General features: G+C 41.5%; 1 protein-coding gene across 1 annotated transcript in view; it reads right to left on the bottom strand.

Moving 5' to 3' along the window:
* SLC35F1 (solute carrier family 35 member F1) overlaps positions 1-23,259 on the bottom strand; it is a 209,418-nt gene that overhangs the window by 83,620 nt on the left and 102,539 nt on the right. The window contains exon 2 of the mRNA XM_082216156.1: positions 15,126-15,301. Coding sequence (XP_082072282.1) covers positions 15,126-15,301 — 176 coding nt within the window. The remainder of the gene's footprint in view (positions 1-15,125; positions 15,302-23,259) is intronic.

Consider the following 23,259-nt stretch of genomic DNA (forward strand, 5'->3'; position numbering starts at 1 on the left):
TTATCGTGTTTTGCTTCAGAGCATTGCTTACAGTACAGCCTTTCTACTTTCATGGAACCTTTTTGACACCAACTTTATTATCACAGAACACAAGCCCACTGCAGAAGATTCCAAGACATGCTCAAATGCACACATAGGTGCCTTCACCATTTCCCCTGCTTAAAACAAAAGCATGTCCTAGAATGGGGGGGGGGCAACAACAGGCGTGTGGGGCCCAAATGTTGCCCTCTAGGAATCCCCAGGCTAAACCCTTTCTCTCCAGACCATAACCATCCCTGGCCTTGCTTTGCACCCTGGTTGTTTTTGCTTGGCTGGAATGTGTCCCTCAACTCTGAGGATGCCTCTTGCTTATCTGGCTGGAGCACTGAGGAGGGTGTACAAATGTCTCTGGCACTGACCACCAGTGGCATGTTGCCCAAAAGGGAATGTGGCTCTCAGGATGAAAAAGGTTCCCAACTTATGTTTTTGGTTTTTTTTTTGCTTGTAAAGTGCTTAGAAGCACTTTTGTCATATAACTATTAAAAATCCTCATAAAAACTTGCACTGAAATATATATTTGAACGTACGCCCTTTTAAGATATGCATTTCTAAACGCATTTTATCTCAAGGTATGCATTTTTAAAGCATGCCAATGTCTTTTTTTAAAAAAGTGCAGCACTGTGTTGACACCTGCAAAGTGCAGTGCATTGCTAACTTCCAATCCACGTTAGTTCAAGAGGAGCAGATCAGGTCAGTTTGTATCAGAATGGGCAAAGATCACACTCCTTGGTTATCCCTAGTTCACAGCCTGCTGTGTTGTAGAGCATTTGATTTAATGAACACTTAAGGAAGGCGCTGCAGAGACTGCTTTCTTCCTCCATTATGATCCATTTATAATGAGAGAGACGATGGTGAGGATAAACTCCACTCCTTTGAATTCTTACACTAATTGCATACAAAGCACAATTCTGGCAAAGCAAGACTTAGCGCCTTCAGGCAATACAGTTATCATCTTGTAACCACACTTCAAAACCTGCCATATAAACGCTGTGGCTACGTGAAGGGAATGCATAACCCTCTATGCTTCCTAGCAGCTTGAATTGATGAACGTTTAAAGATTCCATAAACTGAAGGTGACGGCTGCTGCAGGATAAAATGGGAGGCAACCTTGGTCTTGAATTTTGCTTACGGCGGTAGGATTCAAATTACAGCATTTTCACACAGAAAAAATAAAATAAAGATAAATCCATCCACTACCCTCCAGGTAGAGGAAGTGGGGCATCTGTTTACTAAATAGAAACACCTTGAGAGGCTTATGAAATGCATCAGACAGAAATGGAATTAAATGTTAATGCCACTCCAAACAGATCTCCCTCACCTTTTTATGCATCCGCTTTGCATTCAATTCAAGATGCACAGAAAGATGGATGAACCAATAACATTATCCCTAACACAATAATAAGCAGTAACACAACTCCTTCATTGGAGGTTTATAAACAAAGGTGGGATGGTTATCTGTAATGAATGCTTTTGTTGAGATTCCTGCATTGCAGACATTTGGACTAGGTGATCCTCAGGGTCCCTTCCAAGTCTACAGTTCTATGGTTTTATGAACTAGCATCCATCAGGAGGGCTATTCCTGTTTGCATTTGTGTACAGAACCATTTTCCTTATAATTTTCAATTTGCATTCCCTAACCTGCATCTCCAACTGAATGGATTTCCTTAGAATGGAATGAAGGGCTGCCATAGATGACTTGTAAAGGCCTCTTCGGTTATGCATGGGCACGATAAACCCTAGATGGTGCCTTCTGCAATAAGCCAGTTTCCAAGCTGCTTTTACATCGTTACTGATGGGCAGAAGTCTATTGTGTCAGTGTAAGTCTCCTTTGTGTGTGGGGGGGTCCATACTTTGGGTTATTCACAGACAGGTCTCCACAAATGCTGGCTGGGAAGAAGAAGAAGAAGAGTTTGGATTTGATATCCCGCCTTTCACCCCCTTTAAGGAGTCTCAAAGCGGCTAACATTCTCCTTTCCCTTCCTCCCCCACAACAAACACTCTGTGAGGTGAGTGGGGCTGAGAGACTTCAAAGAAGTGTGACTAGCTCAAGGTCACCCAGCAGCTGCATGTGGAAGAGCGGAGACGCGAACCCGGTTCCCCAGATTACGAGACTACCGCTCTTAACCACTACATCTCACTGGGTTTGGTTTCCAACCATTGTTTCCAGGTAGCTGTGAGCAACTTCTTAGCACAATATATCCAGAATCAGCTGCTGACCCAGGGAAAAAAATCCTGACAATTAAGTATTTTGGGGGAAGGAGAATGGTGGTATGTAACAGGTGGGGAGCTTGCTGTTGTGACCACAGCAGTGAAGAAAATGTGTTCTGCACATGCTCAATTTAAAAGGCATTTCGAAGGTCTATAGCAGGAGTAGTCAATACAATTCTCTCCATATGTTGTTGGACTCCAGTTCACATCTGCTCCAGCCAGCATAGACAATGGTCAGGGATGGGGGGAGTTGTAGCCCCACAACATTTGAAGGGAATTGAGTTGGTTAACCCCTGATCTACAGCTCTATTGCCAGTTGGGCAATTCACTGTTTCATGCTAAAACTCATTTAGTAATTTGCTTGTGACCTCTTCAGTTCGATCATCAATTTCCCCATCTCTTTTTTTCCAGCTCCCTCAACCCCACTGTATTTAGCTAGAGCAAGTTGTAATAGCACGAGCTTGTGAATGCTTTCTCAGAATAAGGGCCAAGGAGTTCAGTAGTGCTCACTTCCAAGTACCTATGAATAGGATGGAAGAAGGCTCTTTGGTGAACACACTGTAGTTCCTCCAGCATCTTCCCAGACACTGCCTGCTGCTCTCATGCCCAATGAGAGATTAGGAGAATGCATCACCCATAGAGTCTTGAGAGACAGTTAAGCATAAATGAAGTGCACTTTGCTGCCAAAGAATCCTGTTTATTCACGTTGCAACCCAGAGAAGCTGACATGAGCCCTCTTTCCAAAATCATGATTGGAGTGAATGAGGAAGAGGGAAAAATAACTTTCCCTCTCATTTATAGGAGCCAGCAGTTTGCAGCCTGCTGCAAGCAAGCAAGCCAGCCAGCCACCAACCTGTCAATGACATAAAATCTTGCTATTCCCTTTAGTTTTGCTTTTACATTTCCTCTGCAGTGTGACCATAGGAACACCTAGCTCAGTATTGTCTCCTGCTCTGGACTACATGTAATGCAAAGCCAAACTATGGTTTACTGTGAATGAACAAGTGTGCTGGTGCACAGGGAGAAAACCATGGTTGCTTTGCTCCTCCCACATCCCTGCTCCTATGGGGAGCTGAGCCACAGATTGCTGGTGTTATGTATTCAGTGGTCTGTGTTTGCCTGAGCTTGAGTCTGGACTGAGGATTCTGAGCTCCTGTGTTCTGATTCAATACGTGATATCCAATCACAGAAGAATTCAGGATTTGGGCCTCTGCCATTGGCCCTTAAACTCTGAGTTATGATTTGCAGCTTGGAAGTTTAGATAGACAATCACATTGGCAGTGGGAGTGGCCCAGGCCTTCAAAAATGTATATAAGCTGTTGCTTTGTCCTTGTTGTCTAGCTCTGTTAGTTGAATAAAGGTAATCTTGCTGTTATCACTGTGTCTTGCCTTGTGGGAACCCACCTACACTTCAGGTGTCACATTCCATCTAAACTCAGGCCCATAGTTTGTCTTGCTCCAAATAAGCCAAAGGCTGTAGCCAGGATTTATCCTTGGCTTGCTGCTGCTTTAACCTTTGCTCCAGTCCAGAGGAGAGAACCACTCCTTCTATCCTTCCCCCAAATTGTCCATTTAGGAACAGAGGAGTGGATTCTCTCCCTTCAATGCTAGTGGTGCCTCCTCTGGCCAAAGTGGAAATTTGTGCTGGGCATGGGGAAGTCCCAAGACAGGGGAGGGGCTGTTGCGACTGACAAAGAGGTAAGTGGATTTATGGAACAGGCTTCACAGGGAATTCTGTGGAACTGCTCACACACCTCTGTACTTGTGCATTTCAATCTTGATGATATCTTTTGCATTATTGAATTTATTTAACGTATGCTGAATGGTTATTCTTTGTGAATTTATTGATACATTCCATAAACTTGTTTCTCTCCTCCATCCCATGTTCTGTATTTTGACAAGAGGACATTTGATGTAAACCACTTTAGAAACAGTTTGCTGTGGAAAAGTCGCATATCAATGAAATCAACCAACGAATCAAAAATTACTCTCCTATTGCACAAATGAGCAACTAACCCACATCAGAAACTGTAACACAACAAGCCCTTGATTTAAGGAGAGACTATTGACTCTGTTCCTTGTATAAACAAATGCAATGTTTAAGTGCATTCAAACATTCTTCCTACAGGATAAATGATTGTTTAAATGGCATCCCTTCCATTAGTCCTCTTATTCATTCTGCCAGAACACAAGCAAAAGCTCAGCTGTTCCAGAAAGTTCTTTAATGGTGGTTTTGAAGAAGTGGTTAGATTTCACTGTAAGTACTTGTTAACAGAATCACTTAAATAATGTAGACGGACTTGAGAGACAAAATAAACTAATAATAGCTTATAAGGTAAATCGATCGAAAACAGTATACAATACAAGAAGAAATAAACAGAGACATTTTGTCCTTCTTAGCTGCTCAAGCCTAATCTATAGCAGAGAGAAATACTACTAACCATATGAGGGAAAACAGAACTAACCAATCAACCAGAACTCATGACTTTAGCAAGGATCATGCCAATCTGACTGGTTGCTAGGCAACAGCACCACCACCACCTCTCTCTTGGTTGGCTGACTGTCAACAGAATTAACCTTTAGGTTAGTAACTGAATGATCTCTGCTGTTGTAATTCCAACAGTACTTCTTTCAGCAATATGCCCATATAGGTGAACATCTTGACAGCTTTGGGAAATATCCGAGTATGGTCAAGATGGATGTAGTTATTTGTGTAATGGCAAGTGAAAAGAGCACTTTCCCCTCCTGTGGTTTCTAGCAACTGGCATTTAGATGCATGCTGCCTCCAACTGTGGAGGCAGAACATAGCCATCATAGCTAGTAGCCACTGATAGCCTTATCCTCCATGAATTTATTATCATTATCTGATACAGGAAGAGAAAGAGGATGCAAACATGGTGCCATCTTGCAGATCCAAGTATACATAAAATAGTCACTATTTTTCAAAGGTCTGGTAAATAATCTTTTTTTAAAAAAGCAAATAGAGTCTTAGGGTGAGCCATGGCTTACTAATCAAAGTGTTAAAGGGGGATTCTAGCTATTTAACCTGCTAGGTGCTGTGGATCTCATTCAGGCTAATGCTGTTCTCTGCAAGGATATGTTTTAAAAATACTAAGCAGCTGGTCAAATGGAGTGGGGAGAGGAGGAACCTGTAACCAATGAAAACTGACTAGCATTGTGTTATGTTCAGGCCCACTCGTGAGTTAGAAAATGGTGGAAATGAGCTTCAAAGTGCAAGTCCCTATGCGCATGAGTGCTTTGGAGTAACAAGTGCAGGTTTCAGCAATGAACCCTCGGAGTAAAAACACTGACTCTATGGTCAGACAAAGTAAAAAGAAACCGAGAAGAACAGAAATATTAAGGATAGGGTATTTTACTTCTCTCCCCACCCCCACTCCCCACCAGGATCCCAAAAAAGCATGTAATTGAATAAAGAAAGAAAGAGAGAACTCGTATAACATTATAAATACAGTGGTACCTCAGGTTAAGTACTTAATTTGTTCCGGAGGTCCGTACTTAACCTGAAACTGTTCTTAACCTGAAGCACCACTTTAGCTAATGGGGCCTCCCGATGCTGCCGCTCCGCCCGAGCATGATTTCTGTTCTCATCCTGAAGCAAAGTTCTTAACCCGAGGTAGTATTTCTGGGTTAGCGGAGTCTGTAACCTGATGCGCATGTAACCTGAAGCGTATGTAACCCGAGGTACCACTGTACATAACATGTGCATTCCAAATTATGCACAGATCCAGAAGATCCAATACTTTGGCCACCTCATGAGAAGAGAAGACTCCCTGGAAAAGACCCTGATGTTGGGAAAGATGGAGGGCACAAGGAGAAGGGGGCGACAGAGGACGAGATGGTTGGAGAGTGTTCTCGAAGCTACCCGCATGAGTTTGACCAAGCTTCGGGAGGCAGTGGAAGACAGGAGTGCCTGGCGTGCTCTGGTCCATGGGTTCACGAAGAGTCGGACACGACTAAACGACTAAACAACAACAACAATGAGGAACCTTCCAGGGAACCAGGGGTGGGTGGGGTCAGAGGCAAAACTGTGCTGGGCAAAGGAAGTGATTCTGAACTTTGTACATCCAGGCAAGCAACAGACATTGCCACAGTTCAAGGGCATATTCCAGCCACTCAAAATCACTTGGGGGGGGGAGGCACACAGCAGGGGCAGTAAGGAGTATAATCCAGGGATAAATCACAGTCTGGAGGTTGCCTGGAGGCCCAGATAACGAAGCCTGTTGGGCCTGAGATTCCCCACCCCTGGTTTATAGCATGATGTGAGTCAAATCAAGAGGTGGGGATGTTCATTTCTTCTTTGTCTCCCTTTGGGACTGGGCTTCTTCAAGCTGTGCTTAAGATAAAACTACAAGTACCTCTTTTATGAAAAGACAAAATGATAACTCCATGTAACATCTTTCTCTTGGCAATTTCAGAATTGTACCTGGCCACAGATTCCGATCTAAGATTCTTGTAAATAAGTCATTCAATAAAGCAAATAGATTGTTTCCATCAGTTTTTCCCTCTAATCCTTTTTCTTTTATAATTCGATTTTCTACCCTTATTATCTGAGGCTGTGAGCCTAGCCTTACTTGTCTGGAGGTAAATTTCAATAGAACTTACTCCCAAGTAGACACAGTTAGGAGTGTGCTGTGAGTGTTTCTTTTTAATCTTCACACACAGTGCCTATTTTTCTAGAAAAAGAGGTGCCGGAACTTACCATGATTGCTTCCCTTGTTCTCTTATAACGGCAATGGTGCCCACTTGAGAGATGACAGAACTGTGTTCCAGTGAGTTCCAGCCGAAAAAAGCCCTGCTCACAGATAAATACTCTATCCTCATACTTTACACTTTTCTTTCTTTATAGTTAGCAAGACTGTGCTTTAAATGTATTCTGGTTGATGAAAAAGCACAAGGTATAAGAGGTATTAAAGTATGAAAAATCAGCTTCTCTGATTTACACATTTCTACTCAAAAGTAATCTCAGATAATTCAGTAGGACTTCCTACTTGGTATATGTGTATAGGATTCCAGCTTATTCATCTCGTTTTACTAGCCTCCGTTATCATATCACTATTCTTTCACATTTTAAATGTCATAAGTTTTCTGTATCATTTTTTTCTGGAAATTCTTCAAAAATATTTATAAATTCTCATTTATATCTTCTAGAGTTGGGTAAGTGTTTTCCATTTTAACTGACTGCTGACTTTTTCTATAGAATTTACGAAATGCTTAGAGCCCTACAAACAAACTTTGAGAAAACCATGCAACATGCACCACCTAACTGCAAGTTACATATGTCCCAAGTATTAAATAGTACTCACATTTCAATTAATTACCGTATTTTTCGCTCTATAACACGCACCCGACCATAACACGCATGTAGTTTTTAGAGGAGGAAAATCCGTAGGCATGCCACCCGTAGGCATTCCCTCCATAACACGCACAGACATTTCCCCTTACTTTTTAGGAGGAAAAAAGTGAGTGTTATGGTGCAAAAAATACGGTAATTAATATACCGCCCTATACCCACAGGTCTCAGAGCAGTTCACAGGATAGCCCCTAACCTAAAAACATGCACTTTTTAAAGCTGTAAATATGCCTGTGAAGGTATGCAAAAGTTGTAGAACTCCAATTGTGCAGACATTGAAGTTGTGTAAACCCTGATATTATGCAAACCCAACATTAAGCAGGCATCAAAATCACACAAACCCCAAATCTGCATTCAGCTCTAACCTTATACAGATGCCATGTTACTCAGCCTTTCAATTTGAACTTCCATAATTGCATTATGTCAAATAATGGGGATATATCTATCTATCTATCTATCATCTATCTATCTATCTATCTATCTATCTATCTATCTATCTATCTATCTCAGACATTTTGGGCTCCAACATAAAATATTAGAGTCCCAAGATCTATATCTATATATTACGAATTATGAATATATTATTTGCAAGCAAAAGCATCCTCCTTCAAGAACAACTCCCAGGAAATCCCTTGTCCGTTGACTTTAACCGCTAAGCTATAATGCTCTGGTTTGCATGTCATGCTAAGCCAAACCATGGCTTAAGCCAAACATACAAGTATGCAGGCTCCAGGAGATGAAATCTTGGCTGCTTTGCTCCTCCCGGGACCATGTTTTGCTGCTGCTGTTCTGCACTGAGTCAAGCCATGATTTAGCTTCTTAGTTTAATGCTACTGGACAGACCATAAGCTATAAGCCATAGGACAAACCTTTGTTGCAGCTCATAGTCTAGACTAAGCAACTGTGAGCTTCAGAAGAGTGTTTGCTCAAACATTCATGCTAAGCTATGGTTTGGCTTAGCATTATGTGTGAAGTAGGATAGTCTGTACCAAAGGCGAGGCCTCTAGCCACTTACTGCTTGAGTTATTGGATGGTTCCTGGTTTTTCTACTGGCAAACCTACATTTGCTCCTGTGTAAAGTGTAAAACAGGCCTGACACACTTGACAAATATGTTCCTTGTATCTGGGAATTAAAGAGGAAGGCAGCCATATGAAAAATAGATGGATTGAATCCATCACATTATACATTGACTGAGAAGCCACTGGATCTCTTTTACGCTGTACAGGCTCAAATTTCCAACACACAATTCTAACTAATAATAGTAGTTTTATAATACCCACATGCATGGAAGCAACACATGAACTTCCATTTTTAGACATTGCTATGAGAGCATCATGTACCAATGGAAACTTTTTAAAAGTTGTCAGATGATATCCAGACTTTTTCCTAGGGCTATAGTCTAGTACTGGGACTTCTATTAACCTTTGAAGGGTTGTTTCATGCTCGGCTGGACAATGGTGTTAGCTGAATCCCAGGCACATCATCATCTTGCTCTAAAGCTACACCACTTCTGTTTCTTTGATTTCCCCCAGCTACATTTGCAATGTCCCAAAGCAAATATCAGTGACATTCTTCTTGAAGTCAATATGAGTAGAAATGAGCCACATTTCTGTGAATTTCAATTTTTATGCTGAAATTTGCATCCTCAATAGCAAGGACCTTTCGTCAAAAAGTGAAGCAAATGAATTGAATAACTAAAGGGTTTAAGTGCTTTTTTCCAAGCCTTGGACATTAATACAACCCAAACACAGCTCTATAAAATCTACCTAAAGTGGATTTTCAATGACCCTCTGCCTGAAAAACGGCGAGGCATGAACATATGTGGCTTAAAATGCAGTGAGATAGTTTGCCCCTGCTGTGTTTCAAGTAACATTTTATGTTGCTGTATGCACAATTACCTGATTTGTTTCCCTGCACTTGGAGCCCCCAAATGCCTACTCACCAAAGCCTCATCTGTGCATGTGGTGTCATCTGCACATGTGCAATGGATGTCTAAAATGGACACACCTCAGCTTAACGATGCCTTAGGTTTTTTTTTCCAAATTCACTGGAAGCAGGCTCGAGGGGAAATACATCAATCAGCAGTATTCCTCAAGAAATTACAGTATACAAATGGATTTTGGCTATCATCATGTACACTTGGTTTCAAACACCAATGCTGGAACTGCATTGGAGTCAGAGTAAATGGCAATGTGTACACAGTCTAAATACTTGGGGAGACATCTAACTTGTATAGGCTACTGTGGCAGGTGGGTGGGGCTGACCATCTCTTAGTCACCTGTGATATCAGGCGAAGCATTTTCCTTTGACTGCATGGTTTGAAATCAAACTACTGTGCCAAAGGAACTGAGGTTTAGAGCTGCCACCAGTCAGCTGATACCCCACTTTTCAGGCAAACTATTCCATCCTGTTTGGCTTCTGCAAAAGTGGGATACTGGGGTGCCCAAGGGGAGAATGGAGATGGAACCACTTTTGCTGCCTACCCTCAGATAAAAGGGGTTAAAATGGACTTTTGTCCATTTCTCTTCCTTTCATGGGAGTCAATCACTAAGCACAGTCAATACTACTAGTCCTTTAATCTGTGCTTAATTAAAACAACAACAACAACCCAGACTGTTGAAATTAGTATCACCTATGTGGTGCAAGCAGCATGTCTCAATTGCAATGTTTCAGCTACGTACTGGAGGTAAAGTGCATTGCAAAACTTTTTCTTTTTCTTTTGCAAAATCTTGGTGTAATAGAGCCATGCAAAAGGAGCAGAGTGGAAATTAAAACTAATTTACTCACAGGAAATCAACCATAGTGGTGCTAATTGCCTGCAGACAAAGACAGAAGCATCTGCAAATGCTTGAAACTAAAGCATAAATAATTTGTAAAGGCAAATGTTGAGCTGAAGACATACATAAAAGGGAGTTCAAGGTAGCATTGAGGCAACATTTTGCTAATGGCACTCAATTTTTCTCTTATTGTGCTGCTGTGGTGAGTGAACATCTCAATGGCTATGCAGGATCCTCCACAACATTAGCTAATGGGGAGTTTGAGCAAATGGAGATGCTTTAAAAACAGATTTGCATCAAGAGGGCTGGAAAACCGACAGGTAATAAATAAGAGTTGTATCTAGTGAAGACTTTGTGCTAACAGAAGGTACTTCTGCTTGCACTAGGCAGGGCCCCAAATTTCCCCAAGTCCCCCCCCTTATGTTCCTTGAAATAGTGCTCCTGGGGACTGGGGGACCCTACCCTCTGGAACAACAAGGGATATGGCATAGAGGGTTGCAGTAGATAGGAAGGATTGGCAAAATAGCTCAGTCAGTAGAGCATGAGACTCTTAATCTCAGGTGCCTTGCCTTGTGTGAAGCCTTTCCTGCAATTATTGTATACAATAATTGCAGGAAAGGCTTGTGTGAAGCCTTTCCTGCAATTATTGTATACAACCACAAGAACTGTTGGACAAATGTTTGGATTTCACTATGAAAGAAAAATAGTCCACAGAAAATAAAAAATGAAGAACTATATGTAACTGTATTATCTAATCAGCAGAGAGCCACGCTAGAAACACTTTCTCTGCAAAGAATGTAGCAAACTCTGCACTAAATTCCAGTTAAGAAAAACAAAGTCATACACGTAGGATGGAGTCACACTATCTGAAATAGGTTCTGTGCTGTTCTACTTATCTTTGCAGTGCCTGTAGTTAATGCCAAGTCTCCATTGCCTGCCCCATTAACTATAGCTGAAGATCTGCTATTAAGTGGTATAACAGGCTATCTCCTCGCTCCACATCTTCGTTTCTGTTTTTCACACTACTTCAGTTTTGCTCTGTTTCTTTCCACACTTCACCCTGCTCTGACACCACTGCCTTATCTCTAGCCCTCCTTGCTCTAATTGTTGGGAACAGAAGAACACTAGGCTTTTATGATCCTAGCAAGCCACATGGTTTTAGAAGCAAGTCAACTTTGTGGCATTAGTGCCTAGTTGCAATAGGCATGGGGGCGGCAGGAGAACTGCTCTATATTTCACCACAAGGCACCTAAACTGGGAAATGGAGAAATGATGCACGCATTCATTATCCTGTTCCGGTTTTGATGGGTTTGGGAAACCTCTAATTGTTCTTATAAGGATGTGAGAGAAGGCCTCCATTAATAGGCTTTCCCATATTCTGCAAGAGGAGCAAACAAACCTATAGGACTTGTGTCTGCTACATTCTATCAATCCAACTAGAAGGAGAGAGAAAAAAAACTTTCTTTGAAAGAGGTCATCTTTGCAGCCTCTGAGACAATTCTTTACCAGGTTTAGTTTTAACAGACACTTACAACTCCTTGTTTAGAAGCCTCCGCAGTGGAAGTCAACAGCTTCCTTTTAATTACAAGGATCCCAGTGGGAAGGAGAACATTACTCTCCTCAACAGGGTGTGCTGTCTGCTCCACAAGGCTGGGACTCAAAGTTGAATAATTTAAGCAGCAGGCAGGATGCCAAGCCACTCACAGATGTCAACAAAGGAAGCATCTGAAATGATGATGACCACAACCACATTTCAAGTCTACACACAAAAACATGGCCAATAAGTTAACCAGCACTTGAGAGCCCAATGAATAGCCTTAGAGCACCAGATGCTGTAGCTTTACGGAAGCTCAAGGGGGTCTGGACTTGGATAAGGGTGGGCACTCGGAGGACCACAAAAGAGCAAGCTATGCCTATCGCAAAATAAATATTTGTCAAAACTCAATAGGTACTTCGTTCATATTATTTGAAGGTCCTTCCTCGATTCATCTCAAGCTTTTCTGATTGAGAGAGAGAAGTTGTTTATTTGTTCATTTAAATGCATGAATTAATTATAAGGCTTTGACATGAAACCCGCTGCATTTTCCTACTCACACCTAATCTCAACAGGAAACCTCTTGAAGTGGAAGAGGCGGGGAAGAGTAGAGATACCTAGATTAATTCAGAAACCATAGCATCTATTTGTCTTTTCAAGCATGTGCCTGTCCAAGGTACTGAAATAGGACTGAAATAAGAGATGGTTCAATGATAGCACCTTGAGAATGGATACTTGACTGGGCTCCGGTAGTGTGGAAGGTTCTTCTGCCTGTGCCTCTCCCAGTTTTCATCACACACTACAGTCTTCATTGATGCCAGTTTCCCATGCTATTTTGGATGATCCTCCAGCCCTAAGACAAGTGTAGTATTCATGTGTGCAGGGGGTGAAATCAAATTCTGCCCAGGCATAGAACCATAGAATTGTAGAGTTGGACTGGACCCTGGGGTCATCTAGCCCAACCACCTGCAATTCAGGAATCTCAGCTACATCAAACATGACAGATAGCCATCCAACCTCTTTAAAATCTCCAAAAAATAAGAGTCCACCACCTTCCAAGGTTTTTCCTGAGGTTTAATCAGAATCTCCTTTCTTGTAACTTGAAGGTCATACGCTCTGAAGCAGGAGAAAACAAGATTGCTCCATCTTCCATGTGACACCCCTTAAGATATCTGAATATAGCTATCATATATCCTCTTGGTCTCCTCTTCTCTAGGCTTACCATACCCAACTCCCTCAACTGTTCTTCATAAGGCTTGGTTTCCAGACTCTTGATCATTCTGGTTGCCCTCATCTGCACACCTTCCAGCTTGTCAACATCCTTCTTTAACTGTCATGTTAAGCTTGTCCTCTATGAAGACCCTTAGATCCTTTTCACATGTCCTAGTGGCAATCCAGGTATCCCCCATCTTATAGTGGTGCATCTGGTTCTTCCTGCCTAAGTGTAGAACCTTACATTTGTCCCTTTTGAAATTCATTTTGTTAGTTCCAGCCCAATTCTCCAGTCTGTTAAGGTCTTCTTGAATCCCAATTCTGTCTTCAGAGGCATTAGCCACCCCCTCCAGTTTGGTGCCATCTGCAAATTTGATGAATATCCCCTCATGTGTGAGTAACATCAAGGAAGGAATGTTTGCAGCTAAGACCCTTGAAGGCCTTATAAGAAGTTGCTGCAGGAGACAGACTGTGAGCAACATCATGGGAGGGCTGTTTCTAGGACTAAAGTGAAACTGGGAAGTTCCCTTGATATTTTTGCTCTTGGATGCTGCATATTCTTTAAGTAATCTTGTTATAGAATTTAAAAGTGATTTTTGTGTGACTATGATTATTGTATTTTGCTATATTTTTGTTTTGTTATGTTATTATGAAATTGTTTTTGTACTGTTTGTCTGAAATGTATCCCTGTTTCTTTGTAGCAAGCTGCTTTCAGCATGATTTATTTTGTGGAAAAGTGACATACCAATAAAATGAATGAATGAATGTTATCTTTGTTTCATTGGGACTGAAAGGTTCTTCCCTTTACCACTGTAGCCTTCAGAGTCAAAGTTTGCTCTTATAGTTATGTCCCCCCACCGCCGTGACTAGGTCTGCTGTCTCCATATCTTCATTAATATGCACTCAAAATCAGAACAGGTTTCTAAATGAACATATATGCCAACAGGAGAAGGGAAAAACAAAAGAAAACCCTCAAAGACTGCTCTCATTAGAATATCTCATGCTGATAAGATATCAAGGGTGAAATTCTACATTGCACTTTGATGAAAGTTCTGTCTGTGCAGATGAAATGATCTGCCTCTCCTTCCCTTCTCTGTTGTTCTGGGGCTTCTCCCAACCTCCATAGAGTCAATTTCAGGGATGGGGAGGTGCAAGGGGGGGGAATAAGGGTAGAAGGGAAGTCTTTGAGCAGTGCTACCATACCAGGGTTTTTAGGTGACTCCTACCCCAAATGTCGGGACGCAGGTGGCGCTGTGGGTAAAACCTCAGTGCCTAGGATTTGCTGATCGTATGGTCGGCGGTTCGAATCCCCGCGACGGGGTGAGCTCCCGTCTTTCGATCCCAGCCCCTGCCCACCTAGCAGTTCGAAAGCACCCTTAAGTGCAAGTAGATAAATAGGGACCGCTTTATAGTGGGAAGGTAAACGGCGTTTCCGTGTGCTGTGCTGGTGCTGGCTCGCCAGAGCAGCTTCATCATGCTGGCCACGTGACCCAGAAGTGTCTCCGGGCAGCGCTGGCCCCCGGCATCTTAAGTGAGATGGGCACACAACCCTAAAGTCGGACATGACTGGCCCGTACGGGCAGGGGTACCTTTACCTTTACCCCAAATGTTTAATAGTGATTTTGCAACCTTTTGTAGTTATCAACCTTTCTGGAGGAGCTGCAAGTTTTCTTTTCTTTTTAAATACTAGGAAATGCTTTGATATGTTCCAAGAGAGGGGAAATTATCCACTATGAGAAAGAAAAGCCAGTGCTTTCTTTTCTGGGGGTGAGCAGGGGTATGCATACTCCTAAACATTTTGTGAATCTAAGTTTGGCCTCATTGAGTGGCAGTATTTCAACATGAGTAGGGAAATGAGAGTATCCCTATACATTTTTAAAGAAAAAAAAGCACTGAGAAAAGCTATAGCTATTATTATTATTATAATTAATTAATTAATTAATTAATGCAATAATTATTCTACATCCAGAGAATGCCACTTACCTTGTCTAACAGCTAATGTTGTGGTATAGACCAAAAATAGGAGAATGTAGTTCAGGAAACTCTGAAAGACTGGAGTGTTGGCATGAAAATCATCTGACAGATACTTGCTGGTCAGGCTAATACCGCAGATAAGCAGGGACAGAACCTGCCCAAGAGCTATAGACAACAGGAGCTCCCTAAAAAGAAACAAGGAAGACAAAAGATACAGAATAATCAGAATTACTCAACAGCCAAGAAATTCCTACAACCCACAAAGAGAATAAGCCCAAGTCTGAAAAAGCAGTTTTCTATAGTCCTACCCCTTCAGGCCCCTAGTGATAAGTTTGAAAATATAATAGAAATAGTCTGGATTCTTCAATTGGGTGCACAAATTACAAATTTCATTCACCTCTCATTTTATGCCAAACATAGTTTCTTCATTTTTATTTTGTGTTATTTTTCCCTTTCAGCATTTGCCCTCCTTCCTCTGATCTCCCTTCCTCCTCACCATTCTCTTGTTCTCTTCTTGCCAATTAGCTGTCTTCACTTTTAAATCTAGATCCTGCAAGCTTCCTTTAAAAGACCGAAGAAAGGATTTCAGAGATAACCAAGTGAACAGAGCAGTTCCCTTGGGATTTTTATTTATTTCCGTCTCAGATATTAATATATCACAAATCTGCTTTTTGACAGCTCTTGCTCACATAGACTGTTGTCATTACAAACCCATCCACTGATCATTGTATTGGCAGCTGGGATGATACATGGGTGAAAGCTTTGTTGGTAACCATGTTTTCACCTTTCACAGCAACAAGCCTCCAAGTGTTGTGTGTCAGTCCCAATCATGGAATGAAAAGAATCAAATAAGCAAAGGAAAGAGCAGGCTCTAATGCAAGATTTTCTTTTTATCGTGGACTGTGCTAAAAAAGTTCCACATGGTCCTCAAACCTGAAAAAGACCTAGTTCACCTTTGATATAACTGGTACTACACAATTGGGGATGTGGGTGGCGCTGTGGTCTAAACCATTGAGCTTCTGGGGCTTGCCAATAAGAAGGTTGGCGGTTCAAATCCCTGCAACAGGGTGAGCTCCCGTTGCTCTGTCCTAGCTCCTGCCAACCTAGCAGTTTGAAAGCACACTAGTGCAAGTAGATAAATAGGTACCGCTGTGGCGGGAAGGTAAATGGTGTTTCTGTGCACTCTGGTTTCCATCCCAGTGTTCCATTGCACCAGAAGCAGTTTAGTCATGACCCGGAAAGCTGTCTGTGGACAAACGCCAGATCCCTCAGCTTGAAAGCAAGATGAGCGCCACAATCTCACAGTCGCTTTTGACTAGACTTAACCGTCCAGGGGTCCTTTACCTTTTTTCTTTCTTTCGCCACACAACTGCCTCTGTCCTGTGTGATTTGAGTCCTACGTTGCATCAGTAACATGTATTACCTTGTAGGACGTGCTGTTCCTTTAAATCTTGCCCTCCTTTCCAATTCTGCTTCAAGCACTATTCAGGCATCAACGTACTCAAGCAATCAGAATCAGATGAGTGGGAGAGCAGTCATGCCAGCTCCCCCTGTCCCTTCACTGTTTACCTACTGCTCAGCCCTGCCAGTCCTGATCAGGTTTCTAAGTTGTATAGAAAACCCACATGGAGTTCAGGTGTGGCTATTTGCTTTGACAGATAGATATTTTTATATAAATGATAGGGCATAAACAGTTGAAGTGTAAAGAAGACATCTTGTTTGTGCAAGGACTTCAACTTGCGCAATGGAAATTACCTTTCTTTTCCTCTCCCTCAGCAAGTTTATGGGACACACAGGGAAAGGAGTGTGAGGAGAGGTTTGGCTGGGCAAGTGGAAATCCTTGCATGAATGGGATGGCTTCATTGGATGCAACCCAAACACCACATCTCCTGTATGTCCTTTACATACCGAAGTTATTTTACATCAGAGATGCAGAACCTGTGGCTGTCCAGGTGTTGCTAAACTCCAGCTCCCATCAATCCCAGCCAGTATGGCCAATGGTCATGAGAAGATGGGATTTGTAGCCCACAGGGAATCTCAGGTCTTTCTCTCCCCCCCCCCCCAGCAAGGGAAGGTTCTACTCAGTTTAATGTAACTTAAAATCCTTGTACCAATCTTATAACAATTTGCATAAGCAATCGTGACATTGGGAACACATCATTCTTGTGGGAGAAGCAGAACATGCTTCTGCACACAGATGTACGATTAAACATTGTTCAGGTTCAAGGCTCATTAACTGCCAACTATTCCCAGATTGCTCATTTGCTACGAATACATAGGTGACGTCCCGCGTAACTGTAATCGTAGGCAGGATGCAATCCTAAAGAGCTCCTGTTTCTGTCCACAGCACACAAATCAAGTTTTCAAAAGTGGCACTTGCTGTATCTGATGGCATGTTCTTCCCTTATATTCTGCCACTTGGTCTTTTTTCCTCACCTCCATACCCAGAACCCACTGCAATTCTGAAGATTAACACATTACTGATTAGGCAGATGTGCATAGTTGCTTCAAGGCATGTAGGGCACAAACAAGGCCCAAATTAAACCTGTGAATTACTTTGAAACAATCCCCACTGTGAACGTACAAGAGTCTTTAGCCAGCATTTGCATTGAATTCCTACTGTAGTCAATTAAGATGGAGGAAAATTAAGTTAAGGGAAAGCAAAACTAAATTTACAGAGTGCAGTAAAGATAAGCTTGGATCTCCCAGTAAGTAAAGCCTTTCAATTTTAGATACAAGTTAAGAATGTGATGGTTCCAGTTTATTGGTTTTCCCTTAGGCTCCAAGATAAATCTTTCCCTTGCCTACCAGCTTTCAGTGCGGCGAGACAGCGTGACAGCTTTTGACAGCACGGCAAATTTATTACAGGCCTGACACATGTTGATGAAACAGACTAGGTAAAAGGAGAGAGAGAAAAACCCCACAAGGGCAGTGATCTCATTTTCCTGCTTTTAATAGAGTTTTAAATTGCAAGGTGTTTGAATGAGTTTATGCTTAGTGGAAACAAAAAGTTCAAAAGGAGAAGTGAGAGTGTACCTGATGCAGACTTCAACCATTAGCTTGACGTAACTCCTAGTCTGGGTAGCCACGTTCCAGCACCACATATTCAAATGTCTCAAATTTATCAGCAGCGAATCGACCAGCAGCAAAATGAAGCCTTTTAATAAATAAGTTTGAAATGGTTCATCTTACTGAAGCTATATTGGGCCCCATCTTTTATACAGAATATTCACTCTGATTTTTTGACCTTTATTGTTGTTTTTCCATGCGAAATACAGCCCTGAGCAAAGGCATATTACAAATGCACTAACCATCGTAGAACAGGAAACAGAGAGGAAAGGCTGGGGGGGGGGCGTTTCTAGGCTTCCCAGAAATATTTGAGTTGGGGGGGGGAATATGGAAAATGTTCCCATGCAAATTAGAATAATTTGCACCAGATAATTTGCAACTGATTTTTTCCCCAATTTGTATCAGAAATCTTTCCAATGCCCTGAAGAGTTATGTGCTTAGTTTATAAATATTTAGTAAACAACACTAAAAACTTGGAAACTACCAAGCGTACATTATATTTAATTGCAGTCTGCATCCATTCGTTGTTACTAATGAACTTATGAAATGTAAAATTTTATGTGGAAAAATAAATTCCTGGAAAATGTTCTACTCTACATCCCTGTGACCATCTCTGTGTTGCAAGGTGCAATCTTGTCAGGTATTGGGGAATTATTGTGCCTATTGATCATAAATTCTTCCAAGAATCTTTCAACTTTCTTTGCAACCGTTTTATGAAGATTTACCGGTATTTTCTCCTGTTTTTCAAACCAAAGCAGACTTTTGAGGACGCTTACTGGAAACATGTAATGACTGTTGCTTATTTTAACAGAATTTTGCATATAACTCCCAACACTGCTGCCCATCTAGGAGAAGGAAAACTCTGGTTCTAAAACTCTGCTGCCTTGCAGGATATCTTTGGAGTGTCCTTAAGACAGCTGGACGACACTTATACGCCTCCTTCTGACAACTCCTGCAGTTAAGCTGGCCTCAAACATATTGCTCTACTTTTCTTTGGATCATATTAGTGAGGCTGAGTCTTGCCATCACGGCAGCCCAAGACCGCCACACACTTCCCAGACTTGTTCCCCGGGGAGATAACTTTGGTGCTGCTAACCCAGTGGTTTGACTTCACCCCCAGATCATACTCCATTCTCTCTCGAGAAAGATGGATGCCAACAACAGCAACTTATTTAAGTCCAGTTGATTTCAATGGTCTATTCTAAATATGGTTTAAGTCCAGATTCAACTCACACTTTTTGAAACACTTGTAGGTGGTTCAAGTTGTTTCAGTAGGGAAGTTGCCACTTTGCAGCACATGACTCACTGTAAATGGTGAAAAAGGCAGTATGGGCCATTTGATCCTTTAGTGATGTCTAAGGAGTTACTGCAGATGGCATTAATTTCTAATTCAAAAAGGCAAGATTTCCACTGGGAAATAAAACAGGATTAAGATCCCTGACTCATTCAATATTCTGTGAAACATATTTATGCAAATTTTATTAGAAATATTATTGCACAAGCTATATGTCAGCCTATTATGTTACAAATTGTGGAAAGTTTTAGAAACTAATTGCTGCAGCAACTTATAATTACTATTTGTTCCTTACATTATTATCGCATCATACTTCCTTCAGCAAGCTGAAGGCGGTGTACCTGCATTTTCTGAGAAACCCCACCTTCCATTTATCCCCACAGTGTTCTTGTAAAATAGGATGAGAGTCGATGACTGTCTCCATGAATTTCATGACCAAATTGAGAGTTGAAACCCATCCTGCCATCCTCCATGTAGCCACAACACTTTCACTTTGCAGTCAAGAACATTTTGGTGCCTGCTTAAAACATTTCTGTTTAGGCAAGTCAGTCCAGACACACATATATTGATATGTTTTTGTTCAGTGCTGATTTTAATTGTTTTAAAAAGGTTTTTATTTGTTTTTAAATGTTTTTATTGGCAATTCTAATATTTCTTGAAAGCCACTTGTTTCATTTTTTAAAAGCAATCAAGCAATAAATTTAGCTAAATAAATGCTAGACTGCAAGACTTCAGTTTCAAATTTGTCATTTGTCTGCAGATGAAAACCGTTCTGATCAACTTAAGGGCTGCTGGGTGAACTTAAGGGCTGCTGGGTGAACAACTCAAGATCCTGTTTTGTCGTGTATATCTAGAACAATTTCTGCATAGCCCATAGATGGAAGGACTGTAGTCCTGTGATTATGAGGGCAACCACTCTCAAGCTGCATCCATATACCTATCAGAGCTGGTAAAGTCCAGCTGGGATAATCTAAGCCTTTGTTGATTTCTTGTTTTTAACTGTTTTCATTGATAATGCAAATATTTCTTGAAAATATCTTAGAGGTTTTGTTACAATCAACCAGGTCTCCTCAATACTAGTCCAGCTTTTAAGCAATAAATCAGGGGTCAGCAAACTTTTTTAGCCATGAGCCGGTCCACCGTTCCTCAGACCATGTGGTGGGCCGGATTATATTTTGGGGAAAAAAATATGAACGAATTCCTATGTCCCACAAATAACCCAGAGATGCATATTAAATAAAAGCACACATTCTACTCATGTAAAAGCACGCTGATTCCCGGACTGTCCACGAGCCGGATTGAGAAGGCGATTGGGCCACATCCGGCCCACGGGCCTTAGGTTGCCTACCCCTCCACTAAATCCTGCCGGCTGTCACAGTTAATTCCCAATCTGTGCAAAGGAGTGTGCTACTGTGCTGCAAGAGAATTGTTAAGTGTACAGATAATTCATTATCTGAGTAATTAAAAGGTTCCTCCCCAAGGAAGCAGCCTCCTGCATTTCTACATGGCAGACCATGTACAGTATCTCTGTGATATCGAAGGAAACCATAGTTTGCTTTACCATGGCATTCAACCAGGCCTCTGTGCCTCTTTTTCAAAGTCAACACTCCTTAAAAACTCAGGAATTAACCCCATAAGACTGGCAGGGAAAAGTCCATGGAGTGAATAACATTCATGCTGAAAAGAAGTTGAGACTAACAGCATACACTGTTGACCTCCAAAAGTCATCAATAGATTTCCACCTCAAGGAAACTCTCCTTTTACTGAACCTCATTGAAATGTTGATTTTGCTGCTTAGTGTTCCGATGCAGAGATCAAATATTATTTTCAAAAAGATGAAATCCATACACGCAGATGCTTAAGACTTAGACAGGAGGAAATCTCAGTGGTGGCTTTCTACAGCTAGGGCTAGAAAATTGATTAAAGATCAGATTCAACAACATGCCATGAATTTAAGTTTTTTTCAAAAGTGCTACGAGGCGGACAGGCCTATAACTGCAATCCTATACCCACTAACCTGGGAGGAAGAGTCATTGTACTCAATGGGATTTATTGCCAATAGGCCATGAATATGAATATATTGTAAAGCACTCACAGTTTACTTTATTTGCCTCAGCTAAAGTAAGTCTGAGTGTGAGACAAGTCAAACAGCATTTGAGGAAACCCACAGCATTCAATGAGGCTTAGCACAGGATAAAAAATTTAGTATGTGCGGTGCTTTTTTAAAAAAGAAAAAGCCTAGTCTCTTCACAAGATGGACAAAAAATGATATATTTACATGATACCATGTAAATATATCTTTGTGGTGTTTGCTGTACTTGTTAAAAAATGAATAAAAATTACTTTTAAAAAATGTAAATTTCATCTTGGATGCTTCATAGTCTATCCTGTCCTCTAGTTTCACCATCATTACATCTGAAATTGTTCTCTTCAGCTATAAAGGCTAGGAACTCCAGATTCCTTTGTTACCAAAAATCAATATTTTAATGGAACAAATGAGTTTGTAAGGCCATGTTTAACTCATCAGTGCTGTGAGCTGGAACAAAGAGGGAAACAATTACATCTGAGCAGACTTTTAGGATTACTTTAGCTGTTCTATATGCCTCCATCCCTAGGATAATCTGTTACATGGAGAGTCAACCCTGACAGAAGACTGGCATGCATATTATTTGGCGCTTCAAGTCTTATTAAATACCCGCAAGGAGATTAAAATGTGATTTGGGCCTTGAGTCAACATATATGCAAGAAGGATGGCTTTCAGCATTCTTCCTATCTTCTATTGCAGTTTAGTTCCAATCCATAATCAAGTGGACTGATTATTTCTCCAAGTCAAGTGGACTCATAGAATCTTTGTCTCAGTATAAAAGAAGGAAATTATGCCACAATTAAATGCTCTCCACCCCCCTCTTCTTAAACAAGCAACATCAGATGGTTCCACCTCCCGCTTTAAAGGAAGCAATCCTGCCTTTGAATATTTGGGGGGGGGGGGATGCAATAAAGGAAAAGTAGCTGGTTATCTTTAAAATGTCTTATTTGTGCTGTTCCTAAGACTGGCCTTTAATTGCAGCCTCTGTACAGTAGAACCTCGGGTTGTGAACATGATCCATGCGGGAGACACATTCGCAACCTGCAGCGTTCGCATGCGCAAGCGCCGAAACCCAAAAGTAACCCGTTCCGGTACTTCCAGGTTTGGCGTGGTGCGCAACCTGAAATCACGTAACCTGAAGCGTCTGTAACCCGAGGTAGCACTGTACAATCTTCTGCTATGTGTGCTTTCTTTTGTATTCAAATAACGATCTTTTTACTTTTTTAAAAACAAACAAACCCTGTAATCTATTTGGACATGCTAATGAAATAAAAAACTTTTTTTTTAAAGTACTGAAGACAGGCCAGAAGAACTTGTGACCCATCAATCAAAACGCAAGCCATAAACCATGTGTTGTGGCCTGTCACACAAATATCAATGTTTAACTGGTTAATTAGGTTTGACCTCACCTGGGAAGCGCCTGGTTCAGGGACTAGATGCTACTGATGGCTGAATTTAATCCATCCTGCAGCCATCTTCCTGTGGGAAGGATCATAGCTCAGAGGTAGAGAATCCGCCTTAGGTGCCCAAGGTCCCAGGTTCAATCCCCTACATCTTAAGGTAGGGCTGGGAGAGAACCCAGTGTGAAACAATGGAGAGCCCCTGCTCTCCACACTGAGCTAGATGGTGCCTTCTGGATGTTTTTGACCACAACTCCCATCCATCCCAACCAACATACTAATGTATTTTGTCTA

Source organism: Podarcis vaucheri (assembly GCF_965113315.1).
Source record: "Podarcis vaucheri genome assembly, chromosome: 3".
Classification (NCBI taxonomy): Eukaryota; Metazoa; Chordata; class Lepidosauria; order Squamata; family Lacertidae; genus Podarcis; species Podarcis vaucheri.